Source organism: Lissotriton helveticus, chromosome 5_1 (genome assembly GCF_964261635.1).
Source record: "Lissotriton helveticus chromosome 5_1, aLisHel1.1, whole genome shotgun sequence".
NCBI lineage: Eukaryota > Metazoa > Chordata > Amphibia > Caudata > Salamandridae > Lissotriton > Lissotriton helveticus.
Window position 1 is genome coordinate 226817642 of NC_136065.1, and position 15810 is coordinate 226833451.

The 15810-nt window shown below is 46.2% G+C and overlaps 1 protein-coding gene across 1 annotated transcript in view; it reads right to left on the bottom strand.

Moving 5' to 3' along the window:
* PAXX (PAXX non-homologous end joining factor) overlaps positions 1-11674 on the bottom strand; it is a 52472-nt gene extending 40798 nt beyond the window's left edge. Inside the window, exon 1 of the mRNA XM_078642053.1 lies at positions 11385-11674. Within this exon, the coding sequence (XP_078498179.1) occupies positions 11385-11485 (101 nt within the window). The 5' untranslated portion in view covers positions 11486-11674. The remainder of the gene's footprint in view (positions 1-11384) is intronic.
* Between the last annotated feature and the right edge of the window lie 4136 nt (positions 11675-15810).

Below are 15810 nucleotides of genomic sequence, written 5' to 3' on the forward strand. Positions count from 1 at the left end.
AGATCACCTTCCCTGTGCTTGTTTTAGGTAATGTAAGTATGTCAGCCAGTCCATTGCTAGCCTATCCAACCTCACTGCCGGGTTTTCTCTTGTAGGGCATATGCATCAAGTTAGAGTGCAGGATAGAATTGCCCCAGCACCTTGGTACACAGAAAGTTTGAAGGCAGAAAATGCCTTCTGTAGAATTAGAGGACGGAAAAGGAGGAAATCTAAGTTGGAGGTGGACAAGCGGGCATACAAAACAACACACAGAACATACCTAAATAATTGCAACACCGCAAGAAGATCATATCTAGGTACCCGAATCGCCGAGGCAAAACACTCCTCGGAAGAACTCTTCAAGATTCTTAAAGAATGTACTAATCCCAGAGTGACCAACCTCTCGCCCCCACCCACTCAAGAGCTGTGTGATGAGTTAGCTGTCCATTTCACACAGAAGACTGACAAAATCTACAACTCTTTTGATCGTGAAGAGGAGACGGGGGTAAAGTCACCCGCCCAGGGAGACTCACTCTCCCCCAGTCTCAAATCCTTCTCAACCATTACCGTTGAACAAGTATCCCCACTGTTAGCACAGATTAGGTCAGGATCCCCGTCAGATGTAGCCCCCCCACACACATGATCTCTGACCTGGCAAGTGCCTTGGCCGGCCCTATCACGGAAATCTGTAACCTGTCATTCTACACTTCCTCGTTCCCTTCAAATGGAAACAGGCTTTTATCAAACCACTGCTTAAGAAAGCTCTAGCGGACCCCACATACCTTCAAAATTATAGACCAATCTCACTTCTTCCCTCTGTTCAAAAATCCTGGAAACCCTGTTCAACAGACAGCTATCAGGCTATCTGGAACAGTACAACCTGCTCGATCCCCCTACAGCACGGAATCTGCTCTGTCAGAAGTGGCGGACCCAATAAGAATGCTGCTGGACGAGAGCACTCCGACGATGCTGGTCCTTTTGGATCTGTCGGCAGCTTTTGACACCATCTCTCACAAAATCCTATTGGACAAGCTGCGAGAGATTGGTGTCGAAGGACGGTCTTTGAAATGGATGCAAAGCTTTCTGTCCGACAGATCACAATGCATACAGCTGGACACATTTGTATCCCAGTCAACAGGAGTTGATTAAGGGGTACCACACGGCTCTATTTTAAACCCCACTTTATTCAATATTTATTGGTCTTCCTTGGCCACTATCATTAGATCTTGCGGGTTTCAGACAATCTCCTATGCGGACGACACCCAGGTGATAGTCCCCATAGAAAAGGCCCCCGCTGTGACCAGGGAAAAGTTTTAAAGCTGCATGCTAAAGATTGCTACCTGGATGAGGAAAAACGTCCTACAGCTAAACTCCAATAAAACTGAAATCCTACCTCTGGGGAAAGCCAAGGAGTTATGGTCTTCGGAGTGGTGGCCTACAGAACTGGGGGGCGGCCCCTACACCCAAAAAATGGGCCAAAAACCTAGGCATCATAATAGATGACAAACTGTCCATGGAGGAGCATGTCAAAACGCTTTTAGGCAAATGCTTCGGCCAGATGCGCATGCTGAGCAAAATCTTTCCATGGATCCCCCTCTCTTCTAGAAAAGTTCTCATCCAGGCACTCCTAGTCAGTAGACTAGACTATGGGAACTCTTTACTGGTAGGGATTAGGGAAGATTTGCCGTCAAGACTGCAGGTCGTCCAGAATACAGCAGCCCGAATGGCCCTCAACAAACCGGCATGCAGCCCATCACTGCCTTTGCTACGATAATTGCACTGGCTCCCCATCAGGAAAAGGTCCATTTTTAAACTCATATGTCTGGTATTCAAATCTCTCCACAGGTTAGGCCCGGCATATCTAACAAAAAACTAGAATGGTATATACCGGGACGTCAGCTGAGATCCAGCAGTCAAAAGTTGCTTTGTCCCCAAAGAATCAAAAAAGGCTAAATGGGGGGGTGCCACCTTCTCCCACCTAACCCCAAAACACTGGAACGGTCTGCTAGAAAACATCCGGGCCTGTACTAATCTGGCACAATTTAATAAACGTTTCAAAATCTGGCTATTTTAGGGAGCCGTGTTCAACCTTAGCATAATCTACTGTGTCTCCTGGGCGCCGAGAGATCCCCCCCAGGGATGATTAGTTGCGCCTTACAAATAGTAAATAATAATAATCAAGCAGCACCTGTAGCTGAGAGGCCCAGCAGGATACCCTTTTGTTACGCTGAGCAAATATATATCTGCTGTATAATGAATCTAAAGGTTTTTCCATCCCACCGGAGTAGCGGCACCTCCCTCTCCAGTAGGAAGGATAAAGAACTCGACGACTAAAATGTGCTTTTTGCAGTGTGCATAATAATTTCAGGAAGGTGATCATCTGGAACTGACACTCTTCTCAGTAATGTCAACCTTACCAAGTGTCATTGTTACACATCTGTGCGGAACTCCCAAAGGAGTGCCTTTAGGTTTTGTTTCGTAGAAAAGTTATTTTGTTATGGGTTATGTTTTTCTCCATGTGTTTTGAGCCTTCTGTGTGGTACACTGGGTTTTAGCTGTGGAAGGCCCTCTGAGTTCCAATTCATTTTGTATCACGAGTACTATTCGCACTCCTGAAAAAGAGTCTGCAATATTGGTATCATTTTTGTGGGACTAGAGACGTAAAGCAAGGACTTCGTCTGAATATAGAGAGATTTTTTTTCTCCTCCCCTTTCACACTTGGCAGGAATCCAGTTACCTGCTCTAACCTCTGATCCATTCAGCATACTAGGTGTTGCATACACGAGGTGAAGAGCTGTGTGGAGGGAAGGCTGCCCTGTCTTGTGCCCCTTCCCAATTCTACATGGCTGGGTTTGTTCAGTTAACCCTAAACATGGCTGTTAGTTTTTTTGTATTGCAAAGTTACCCATCTACAGAAGGTCAGGCCAAAACCTAGACGCGTCAGCACCTGTGCTAAATAATCCCAGTCTATGGAGTCAGATGCCTTCTCAGCGTGGAGTGGTATTGTTGCAAACTGATCTTTTATTTTTTGTCTAGCCAGTTATTCAGTCATTTAAGATTCATCCTGGAGGATCGGTCTGGGACAATACCTGTATGACCCTATTCACCAAAGCTGTCATCAATTCCAGTAATCGTGTTGCCAATGTTTTTGCCAGTATTTTTTGTTTCAGTCTTAGGCAAGGATATTGGTCAATAAGAGGAACATCTTTTCCTCTGTTTACTTTCCTTATGTAATTCTGTCATCATTGCTTGGTTACGGTCTCTAGCAGTTCCTTCCTGTCTAAGACCTCCAGGAGGATATTTAGCAAATGTGCACATAGTTATGATGAGCATTTTTGGAGAGTTCTGCTGAGAGACCATTTGGGTCAGGAACTCTCTCAGTTTGCAGATGTCTTATTGCATCAAACACTTCCTCCAGTGTTCGTTCTTTGCCCTTGGTAGGCCTGCCTTCTCTGCCAAGAATGTAGTTGAAAAGGAAAACAAGCATTTGCAATGCAATAGGTCTCGCCTTTACGCGAGTTTAAGCTATTTGTATTGGATATGACAATGCATTTTATTTATGTTTTAAAAGCCAAAACTTCAATAAAAGGCATTGTCATTTACAATGCTATTCGCTCAAACTGGCTTAAATGTGAGACCTATCGCATTGCAAATGCAAGGCAGTGACGCCAGCGGGCTGGGGTTGGCTAAAGGCATGGACAACGGGAGGAGGGGCACCAGGCACCAAAGCACGTTCTGCATGTAGTAAAAGAAAGTGAAGAAATAGTGCTCACAGTCAAAATAACATGCACCCTTTAACAAACAAAGTATAGGGGCCAGTCGCAATGGGAGGTGACAAATGAAGAGGTGGCGTTACTAAGGAGACTAACAATCCTATTGTCGAATCAGAAGTCAGCATTTCAGACGGACTGACACAAGCCAATGGCAACAAGATGAATGATGCTTTCACCTTCGAGTCTGAGACACAAAAGAGATGCAAGGAAGTGTGTATGAGAATGGTATTTTTTTTAAAGATCACAACGAAACAGAGAGCGAACAGGGAAAAAGAAGATGAAATGAGGAGGTAGTAAACCTGTGGATTGTAGGAAGAATGACGAAAGAGGCGAACAAAGAGAGAAGGAGTGAGAAAGAGGGGATGGGTGGGAGTGGAGACAGCAAGAAAGAAATGGAACAAGCAAGGGGTGAAGAGGAACAATGTAGGGATATATGGCATAAAAGAGAGAAAAGTAACAACAAAGAAAGATAAATACATAAAGAATATTGGAAAGAAAGAACCACAGAAATATATAAAGATAAAGTACATGTAAAAGAAAGGACGAGACAAAGATTGAAAAGCAAACTAAGGAAAAGGAAAGATAGAAGAAAGAACGGGAAGGCGACAGACAGGAAGAATGAGACGCAGGAAGAGCTGCCTTTTAGCATTTTATGGTGGGTGCTTTGTCTCGGCCCCCGTCAGTTCCTGCTTTCACCCGGACAATGCCCCAGACTGAGGTGTGAAGTCCCTGGCAGGATGAAAGGAAAGGCCTGGTGCCAATCAGGAGGAAATTGTCCCCAGAGCCCAATTCAGATACCGGGCAGGCTCCCCGTCTCTGGAGGTGGAGGGGGCAGTGCATCGAAACACAAAATGAGGGCACTGAGCGCTACACCAAACCCCCCTCTTGGGTCCAAAAAGCGCTGTCCTGAAGCACGCAGATGATTGATTGCACCAACTTACGCCCACCTTAGAGGGCAGGGAACTCTGCCGTGCTATAGACTGGGAGGCAATGGACGATATAGCTTAAGCACTCTGTACGCAGAGTATAATGTATTCTATCAGCTCAGATCTAAGCCAAAAAAATTATATAGCACACATGATTAGCTGCTTTGTCTCTTGGCGCTTAAACAGCCAGAAAGTGTTCTTATTATGCAAATGTATTCTTCAGCTTTGGGAAGCTGGCCCAAGTCGGGCATACCCAGTTATGACCCAGAGGCTAGCTATTGACCACTGCAACAAGCATGAACATGAAGGTGCATGAACCCGCTCGGCTATCACAGAGTTGTGAAGCGCATCAACACAGAGGTTCACTCATGGCCTGGAATCGTTGCGCAATCGCCGACATAAATCATCGATCCACCTTACCTGTGTTCGCAGAGGTCAGGAGCAGCAGCACCGCCGGACACACCAGCCTTGCCGATGAGTAAACGTGGAGGGGCCGCAGCGCCTGTGCCAGGGAGCAGCCCCCTGAAGGTGTGCTGTGTCCGGTCCACGTGAGGTTTTCACCACAATTGATTTTCCGTTGTTTGACTGAAACATATAGGAAAAGGTGGCGGCCTAGAACCGAGGAGAGCATGGCTCATCTGCGTGGGTGTCTGCAGTGAGGTGTCTCTATGGCAGAGTATGATGAGGCCACTGGGCTCAGAGAGCGCATTGAGGGCAGCTGAGGGGTGCACACCGCAGAATAGAGTACATATCAGCCTGTGCCGGCCACGGAAGCATAGCGCTGGAAGTAGGGGTGAAGTAGCAGTGGCGATGGAATTAGGGGCGTGCATGTGATTCAGCGGGACTCAGATAACCGGAGAGGAATTCATCGGGCGACGAATGGGCAAGATGCAACCTTTTTTTGCTTTTTGCAAACTACTGGTTTCCCTGTTTTTCAAGCATGCGAATATTTATTTCATGTATGTGCCTGCAAAACGAAAGATAACCGCTGGGGGTGGGCTCACGGAGCGCGGCATCAGAGAAGCGGGTGCCGTCCTGGGGCTCATGGAGCACAGCATTGGAGAAGCGGGTGCCGTGCTAATAACCAAGCATGTGGGAGAAGTCAGAAATGGGTGACTAAGGAGAGGGGGAGGGGCTCACAGAGCAGAGCGTGGCATATATGAAGTGAGGGGAAATAGGGAGGGGAAGCACAACAAGTCGGCCTGGAGCACGCCTTAGAAGAGACACGGGTTGGCAGGAGCGTGACGCCGTGAGCGTGCACGTTGGCGTTCCCTGCGGCTCACGCGATCACAGACCGGTGTCTGCTCATGCACCGGTCTGTACCACTTGGGGAGGCAAGACACGAGCCTTAACAAGCAATAAAGTGAAAGCGGGTGCCCGTGTAGATAGAAACTGTGACACTTAAAGAGAGCTGCCAAAAGCGGATTCTGTTATTTTCCAGTGTTAGAGGAAAATGTATTAATCAGAACACTGCGGAAAAAGACAGATAACAGACCCCAGACCGAGTCCCACCGCCCACCCCTCAAGGGGCGTGCAAGTAAGGGAGACTTGCAGTGAGTAGTGCACACGACCCAGGGAAAAGCTAATGAGCTTGTCTTGCACGTCTCCCCCACGCTCCTCTTTCATAAAACAAAATAAAATACACACACAAGAGGTGGAAAAACACACATAATTTCGAAATTAACACTCCGCACGCAAGTAGGAAAATATATGATCCAGTGCTTCCCCTTTAGAGCAATGAAAACAAGCTTAAACAAGGGTGAAATACAGCCGCATCCAGGTGGGCTAAGAGAGTGTAAGACATGCATTCCAAAGCAGTCCTTCTGATAGTGAACATACCAGTAAAATATTCGGGCCGGGATCCGAGGCTGCCGCATAAGGAAACAGCCTAACTGACGTCGCTCTGGAGCCTGCAGTGGAGCCCGTCGGCCTGGAGCGCGCCTCGGAAGAGACGCCGGAGGGCAGGAGCGTGACGCCGTGAGCGTGCACGTTGGCGTTCACAGACCTGAGTCGACTCGTGCCCAGGTCTGTAGCGGCTCGTGCACAGATCTGACTTCCTTGGGACCTAGCAAGGTGACTATAAGTCTTGTTGGCGGCAGCGCTTCGCGCTGCAACGCCAGCGAGACCTAAAAAGAGCAAACAATAAAAGAGACGCTCTATTAGATACCTTTGAAAAAAGAAAATCTAAGTTGACAAGCATCACACCGTTTTCAACCTTGTCTAATGTGGTGACAAAATTAATAAACAGACATTGACAAATTCTGGACGTAAGTATGCATAGACTTAAAATAAAACTATGTTTGCCTTTTAAAGGAAACGTAGCATAAAGTATCATTTAAACCATACAAAAACACAACCCCTAAATAATCAGAAAACGTTTTCTTTGTGAAAGATGTCTGCCATAAAGGGACACTCTGCGTGTGGCTCAAATAGAATCTGTAAACACACCAAAACTACTACAGAATTAGAACCCCATAGCAACAAAGAATGCACACCATTGCAAGACTCAGCTCATGATATACAAAATAACGTGCCCCTGTAATTTACAAGACATTGGGATGACAACCCGAAAGACTAGGACAAGTATTTTGGAATATAAGAGCTCCATTAGATGCCTTACGATCACGGCAATGCTAGTATGTCATATTTCTAAGAAACATACAGCAGACCAATTGGAGTGGATTTTGACTGGACAGATGAAAGCAGTGGGTAATAATGCACAGACTACAAGACTGATATTAATGAGCAAACAAAAATGGATTTTCCAAGTATCTACACATACTTGGGTATCAATGATGAAACTACCTGGAGTATAATGAATTGGCCCCACTCTTCAACATTCCTCGCTCATTTAACTTTAACACAACATAAGGATCATGAGTTGTCTAGAATTAGAGCTAGACCCAAATGACTGTGTGTGTGTGTGGGGGGGGGGGGGGGATGGAGAATCACAACAAAAAAAAAAAGAAGAAGATGAGCCATAATTGAAGCTATTTACTGCATTCTAAAGCCAGTTTATGAGCTTCTGCTGCTAAGACTCGGTCACATTCCATTTAAAAAATAAGGAAAATGCTGAGCCATGACCACATAATAACAAATTACACAACATAAGCGGATTATCTCATGTATCATATGGGAATCGACAATTTTTTTTTTTATATATATATTTTTATTGAAGAAAGGCAGAAGGAAACATTACACAAATCAGGTGCCATACTCAGAATACAATACAACAGTAGGCAGGTGTATAAGGAAATGCAGAGAAATCAGTACATGAAAGTAAAAGGTATCAACAGAATGCAATATATGAACAGGCGAGACAATACTGTCAATCAGCGCAAGAAGACAGTCTGCAAAACCCTTCCACCCCCGACTCAGGATAGGTAGAACCAGAGAAGACACCAAGATGAGTGAGAAAACACGATTCAGAATATACAACACACCTCCTGCAAAGAGGGAAAAGAAAAAAAAAAAAAAAAAAAAAAAGGCCATAGAACTAAACTAAGACAAAATAACAAACCGCCCCCCAAAACCCCCCACCCTGCACCCCTGCAATGGCTACAGCCTTAACCCACTAGCAGCGTGCCTGTCGCCCCAGAACTTGCCCTAATAGAAGGGAGAAAGAAAGTGGAGGAGGAGAGAACAAACAGGTGCCCGGTCTCCCCTACCCCCCGCCGGAAGCAGACCCCACCTGATTATAAACAGTACAATTTCAAGCAACGATTATCAACAATCGGGGGAGTTTAAAAGAATCGCCAGACTCCCACATCATTATAGTCTACAAATCCCGCATCGAATGAAACCCTGCCGTCAAACCCAGACAATCAAATCAACCTTGGCCACGCCGACTTTTCGCACGAACCCTCTCCACTCGGACCGGCATATCAATAAGAAGAGTGAAATGTTCGATAAAGTCAAAGTCAATGTAGTAGAAGAGAAGCCAAGACATCCGTACTCGGAGACCACGAATCAAACGGAGATAACCGTCCATCACAGATAAGTCCCAGGAAAGAGGTTGCACCAGCTGAGAAGAAAGGGACGATGAAGCACTCCAATAGTCTCTGAAAAACGTAGTTTGGCGTAAAGGAACTTCTCTGTCCATCTCGGGCGGTACCGGCTTTGAACGTGCTGAGCTTATGGTACTCACTGGCTCACTAGCCACTGTGTGGGAACGGTCAAAAAACACCAGTTCTGGCTGCGGCACGGGGCCCTCGATCACAGGCATAACCTGCACAGCAGGCAACAAAACTTGTTGAAGACATATCGAAGGGCTGACATCCGGTGTCAAACTGGTTGAGACTGCTGTTTCAGTCGATTTCTGGATGATGGTGGTGAGCCGCGAGTGGAGTGCTTCAATGGCGGCCATTACGGTCCGCAGCGACGGTTTAGTCTCCACCCGCTCCATCCCCTCTGGCAGATCAGCTGAGCAATTCTTGAACCCCGGAGGTCGACTACTCCGGGGTAACAGGCACAGGTGGGGCCGATGGAGACAGTGGGCGCGCCCAATCTCACAATATCAACACCGTCACCTCCAGCGAGGGCCTGAGCCCGTCGACCCGGGGCGGGCAGCAAAGTCTCCGGGCAACGGACCCCCGACCACGGCAACCGGTGCAACACGCCGCTGTGTCTTCGAATTCAACCGACCATCAAATCGCCATTCAAACCAGTCAGGATATACTCCCCTTCGGGGGGACCAGACACGGCCCTAGTCTCACAGCCGATGTTGTTCACTTCCAACCCGGATGAATTCAAAATCGAGGCCCCGGCTTTCGCGCTGGGTTAGGCCGAGAATGGAACACAGCATTTCTTCGTTATCCGGAAAGCTGGAAATCCCGGGATTGCACCTCCAGACTCAGGAAAGCTTCAGCCACACGGGAGTCTGGTGCAGATTCAGGACAGTTGTCAGGATTGACGAGCTGCTGGCGGAGGTCGGCGGAGCCGGGAGCTTATGCGGCCATGTTGGTTGCTAGCGTAGCTCCTCCCCCGGGAATCGACAATTTTAAGCTCTTTGTAGATGGTGGATCTGGGCACACACCGCATTAGATGACATATACTACAAATCTTTATGTATATTATGAAACTGGTAGAATACTATTATACATACATATATATTCACTGTAAAAAAAAAACTGTTATAAGGGTGTTTTAGTTAAGAAATAGGTTTTAAAAAACCTTAGAAATTCACTGGAAAAAAAACAAAGGTTACAGGAACGTTATAGTTGGTGATAATTAATTTAGTAGATACTAAAAACATATTACATGTGTGTAACACATAGTAAACAATGATTTGATGCACCATAATTGCACACCAATGGAGTATCCACCCTGGGTAGGATGTTTCACTATTATATTTCCTATCTGCACTACATCGAAACAGTTCCCATCTTTACCACAGGGTAACTGTTTCTGGACCGTGATGAAGTAATCATGCACTTGCTGCTCTGATGTCTTACAACTGATACCGTGAACTACGCAAGAAGGGCTAATTCAGACCAAATTCAGTCAAAGAAGGACACCTGCTTAGGTATTAGATGCCCCTCGCATACTCATTGTATCTACGGAGCCGCGAGGAGGAGACGTTTGTACGAGGTAGTACCCTGTTGCATGCAAGTACAGCATAGCCAGTATAGGGAAGTTGGCCTTTGGACCCATGACTAATCAGATTTTAATAATCCCATCGACATCCACAATGAACTCGTGACCATTCTAATGCCTATTTTCTCACCTGAAGAGTGCAAAAGGCACCTTGTCCCCCTCGTTTCTAAGGCTCATGAGGCATTGCCTTCCATAAAACATGTATGTATCCCTGTGTTCCCTCATTTTTGCATCCCAAAATCTGATTACAATACTTCTCCAAAACCCTACAGTCAACCATGGAGTACTCCATGTAGAGTGTGTTTTCTGTTAAATGTGTGTGCGTCTTGTATTGAGTCTTTTTTACAGGACACTTCACCAGTGTAAATAGATCACATCTTAGTCAACGATGATGAATAAGCACTGCCTATAACACTCCAAGCGCTATATAACTGCTACAATAGGATGTGTACTTGCTCTTTGGATGCAGTAAATTCTCTACTGTTCATAGAAACGGCGTTACTTCGTAATCAGGGGAAGGCTGCCATCTAGTGACTCCTACTGGAAACGATCCTAATTTAAACATCTTTAACTAAACGACGCTTGGACCTGCCATAAGAGCAAACAGGTGACATATATCTTTATGTCCACTATGTCTGAATTCCTGGGTTGGCAGTGTGGGTTAGACTGTAAAGCGGAGGCCAGGTTCGTATTTTAGGAATAAGAGAACTTAAATTATAACAAAAAGTTCCTAAAATAATCCATGGGCGTATGGTGAGGACTGGTACAAGAAAGACAACAAAGCAGGAAACGAGCTGTGTTGGTGGTGCTGTTCTTAGGCACTCTTGCTTGCCGAGCATGCCCTCGGCTGGAGCTGCAATGCTGTCCCTGTCCTCGGCTGTCCTCGTGTTAAAACACTCTATGGCTTGTACTCTGCAGGCAGACCCACCCTCTGCTCTGCGGGATGCTAATAACTATCCTACCTGGCTTTCCCACTCCTACTCCAAGCGGAAATGGGAGAAATTAAACTACAAGTCACATAGTACCAACTGCTAATGGAAAAAGTTCAGTGTACCGCTGCAGTAACTATTTTCACTCCCCATCCAGTACCCTCCGTGACCCTCATACTCACTAGATCTTCAAGGCACCATCCTTCGGGCAGGTGTAACAAAGGTACTGTTGTCCCCCATGGGTCAGGGGGCACAAGGGCCCAAAGGACGCCAACTGAGTCATCCCGACAAGGTTAAAAAGAAGTTAACTTTTGGGAGTCCGAAGGCGGAGACGAGGGGGCTGTGGGCGAAGGCAGAAGACTGCAAAAATGAAACTGGCAAGGGGCGGGCCGCGGCTCAGGGATACGTCATAGGTCATGAGCGAGTGAGGCGCGCGCTGTTCTTCTCTGTGGGCGAAACAAGCGGCCATCTTGAAAGTACATTCAATGCCGTTGGTTTTTAAAAAGCTGTAACAGCCGAGAGAAAAATATGATGCTGTAAACGTTCATTATCTTCTGAGTCACAGCACATCGTCATCATTAGCGTGGGCTTTCTGTATATTCATTAAATCATACCGTCATTCTTAGGTGTGTCCTGGCATCTTTGTGTTCGTCTTCCAGCCATAAATGAAGCTTATAAACTCAGGTGCTTTTATTGCACAAAATGCATTGTCATAAAACCCTTTTTACACAGAGAAATATGGAAAATATTTCATTATTCTCTGTGAAATGTGGATATTGTCAACATAATGATGTATACAAGTGTTTACTAATTAAAAAATGATTTCTAATTTTGATGTAGTTTAGTTAGCATGATTAGAAGAGTTGCCACCTGGCACTTTTAAACTGGCATGATCTGTATTTTAATGCCCCTGCTGCATACATGCCAACATTTTAGGAGAGGGAAGTGGGAGATTTTGAAAAAATAATCAGGAGAATGTATTTCCCCCGTTGACTTCCATTGAAGCAGAAGTAAATTCAGGTGGAAAACTGCTGAAATAAAGCCTTTTTTGGCTTAAAAAATCGTGAGTCTACCGCCTGAATCAGGTCTATTGGCAGTGGCAGCTCCTCTGCAATGGTGAAGGAACATCGCCCCAATGCTTTTAAGCAGTGTAAAGTACAAAACAAAATGATAATAGCTTTGAGTTATCATTTTATGCTGCTTTGCTCTCGGAGCAGGGCCAGGGAGGAGTGGGTTGCCCACTCTAAGTGCTCAGTGACTGTTTGGTGTGCCCTCTCAGTCCACCCAAACCAGTCATGCGCACTTTCCCTGTTCTCGATGCAGGTGCATTACAGCCTGCATGGAGAACATTCCCGCCCCTCCAGCTCCTGGCTGAGCGCCGTCAGACCAATCATAACACTGCATTTCAGCTATGTGATTGGTCAGCGGAGCCTGGGTGCTTACGAATCACATTGCTGCATTTTAGCAATGTGATTGGTCAGTGGGGACTGGCTGTGCTTCTTGTTCCAAGACGAGGAGAGCAGGAGCACCCCTACTCTCACCCATGCGCAACTCCCCTCACCTCCGCTCCACCAACCGCGAGCCATGCTGGCCACCAATGTCTATTGGCAGGTATGCTGCTGGTATAAATATTAGGAAAATCACCTAAAGCCGATATTTTTTCTCCTTATCAGTAGGTACTTTAACCCCTTCCATGCTCATGACGAGCTCAGCTCGTCATGCAGCACAGTGCTCGTGTGCTTATGTCGAGCTGAGCTCGTCATGACCACACCCGTTTTTATTGCTGTCCAGCACAGCAGGGGAAACTCTCAAGCAGCGATGAGGTTAAGCAGTAAATGTTAGAAGAAAACACTTTAAAATGTGTTCTACAGCTGCCTTTATGATCACTGACTGATAACTATAGTAAACAAAGATAGGCATGTCATGTTAAAAATGAATACAGACGATTTCAAAAAGGTCTCCATTCCATTCCATTCGTACACTTTATTTCGGTCAATAGACCATAAAAGTGCTTGTACAATAGTCATACAGTACAATAAAACAATCATTAAAAATATACATCTTCAAGTAGCCAGCATGATCCTAGTTACAAACAATACGATTAATGGGCTTGCGCCCCGTTGGAAGTCTAAAAAGAGATGTACAGTCCAAATACTATCCAGTTACAAAGTAACAGTATAGTACAGTACTCAAAAGTTTGCCAAACTGAACAATCTGTTTACCCAGTGGGGTCCCTATTTACATATACCATTGCTCACCACCATCAATGTAATTCCGTGCCTCCTGATACCCAGGGACAACCTGCGAAATAGAAGTAACCCCTGTAATAGAAGTACTTAAAATTGGTATTCGCTGTTCTCACAAATGTAAAATCGTCTACGACCCTGCTAAAAACAGGAATAATTTTTGTAATTTAAGTTGATGTGAGGCAAGCCACAAATAAAAGTGGGTTGGCCTAAATCTGTGGGATAGTTTCCAGATGCAACTTGCAGACACACCACATAGAAATAAAAAAGCGCAACACAGCAAAAATGATTGGCATTTGGGTATTATATTTCAGAAGCCTAAATACAACTTCGCAACACCTGGATCCTAAATTACTGCCCAATTGAATCAACCATCTTTGTCTGGCATTTTTATAGCCCGGACAAAAGAAAAATACATGAAGTTCTGTCTCCGCCTCAATACTACAGGCGGTACACCCTAGGGGAGAGGTGCCGGCCCATTTATTAGAAGATGCGCGCAGGGGAAGGGATCCATGTCTAAATTGTACATATAGTTTCCTGGCTAATGTTATGTTATGTTATGTTATGTTAAATTTTATTTCTATAGCGCTCGGCTACTCAGTACGAGTGTCCCGGTGCTTTACTTAGGCAGCTCAGTGTAAAAAACATAACACCATTAAACTAAAACAAAAAAGACAAAGAAAGACCTCCTAAAGGTTAAAAAGCCAGGTCTTGAGGCTCTTCCTGAACAGGAGCAGATTAGGTGTGCACCGCAAGGCCAGAGGCAAGGTGTTCCACAACTGAGGGGCCCTCAAACTAAAGGAGCGACCCCCGGTACGGGCCTTCCTCACTCGGGGGACCACGGCCAAAAACAAAGATTCCGACCGCAGAGATCGGACCGGACGATAAAAGACGAGCCTGTGCTGTAAATACCTTGCTCCAGAGCCAAAAAGCGCTTTGTGAGCCAGGGTCAACGCTTTAAACCTAATCCGCTTCCGGATGGGCAGCCAATGAAGCGACTGTACCAACCCGGATGCTCTCGCTCGCCTATGAAGGCCGAAGATGGCGCGAGCCGCAGAGTTCTGCACAACCTGCAGCCGCTGAACAAGATAGTCCGGAAGACCTAAATAGAGGACGTTGGCATAGTCCAGTCTGGAGCCAATTAAGGCTTGCACAGTGATCTTTCTATGCTCTTCTGTGAGCAGAGGCAGGAACTTCCGGAGCATCTTAAGAATGCCAAAGCAGGTGCCCGTCAAACCAAGAATATGTGTTCTCAGCGTCAGATTATTATCAATCTTGACTCCCAGGTTTTTTGCCACCTGGGATGCCTGAGCAGGGGGACACATATCCATTGGCCACCAGGCCAGCCAGTCAGGGTCCAAGGAACAACCGAAGAACAGTACCTCCGATTTGTTGGAATTAGCCTTGAGGCTGTTCTGCTGAAACCAGTTGAAGACCATCTCTAAACAGCCCCGAATGCTCTCACCATCAAAAGCCTGATCTTTCCTACACGTGAAGAGCAGTTGAGTGTCATCAGCGTAGGACACGATCTGGGCCCCAAAGGACTCCACCAGTGCCGCCAGAGGGGTAATAAAGATGTTAAAAAGAGTCGGGCTCAACACAGAGCCCTGTGGAACTCCGACTCCCAAAGGCGGCATCTCAGCGGTGCTCAGGGAGGCCCAGACCGTTTGTCGGCGGCCCTCAAGAAAAGATGTAAACCAGTTGAACACCGTCCCCCTCAGACCGATGTCATAAAGTCTGGCGAGGAGTGCCTCATGGGGGACGGTGTCAAAGGCCGCCGACAGATCAAGCATGACAAGCATGGCCTTGCCTCCTGAATCCAGTGTCTCCCTGATGACCTCTGACACTGGTCTAATGCTGGTTGTATTTCATCCAGGAAAGGTTCTAAGCTATAGTAGTCCTTGATTTTCATAAAGTTGGCAGTTAAAGAGCCTGTAGCTGAGCTCTCTTGTAGTTGGGCAAGTTTGCCTCCCTATAGCTCCTGACCAGTTTTTTTCTTGCTATTGCAGGACATGCTACCTCTGGATTACTCCATATACTCATTCTACCTATACTACAGAATGCTTCCCTAATATGTTCAGACCACACCAATTTCCCTGCACCCGAAAGGCACAATACGTCATTTAGCTCTGTGCTATAATAAGCCTGTCCCGGGGTCACCCGTATGTGATTCCAAAAAGTTAGAGGTCTACAACCAATTTCCTCTGAGATCGGCCTGACCCCCAAGTCCACACTCAATAGGGTGAGCGGGGAGCTGAGGGGGAGACCAAATAACTGCCTAATGAAGTTGGTCTCAGACTTGATAATGTTTCTTAAAAAACAGTGCCCCCAAAGTTCAGCCCCATGCATTGCAGCGCCCCTT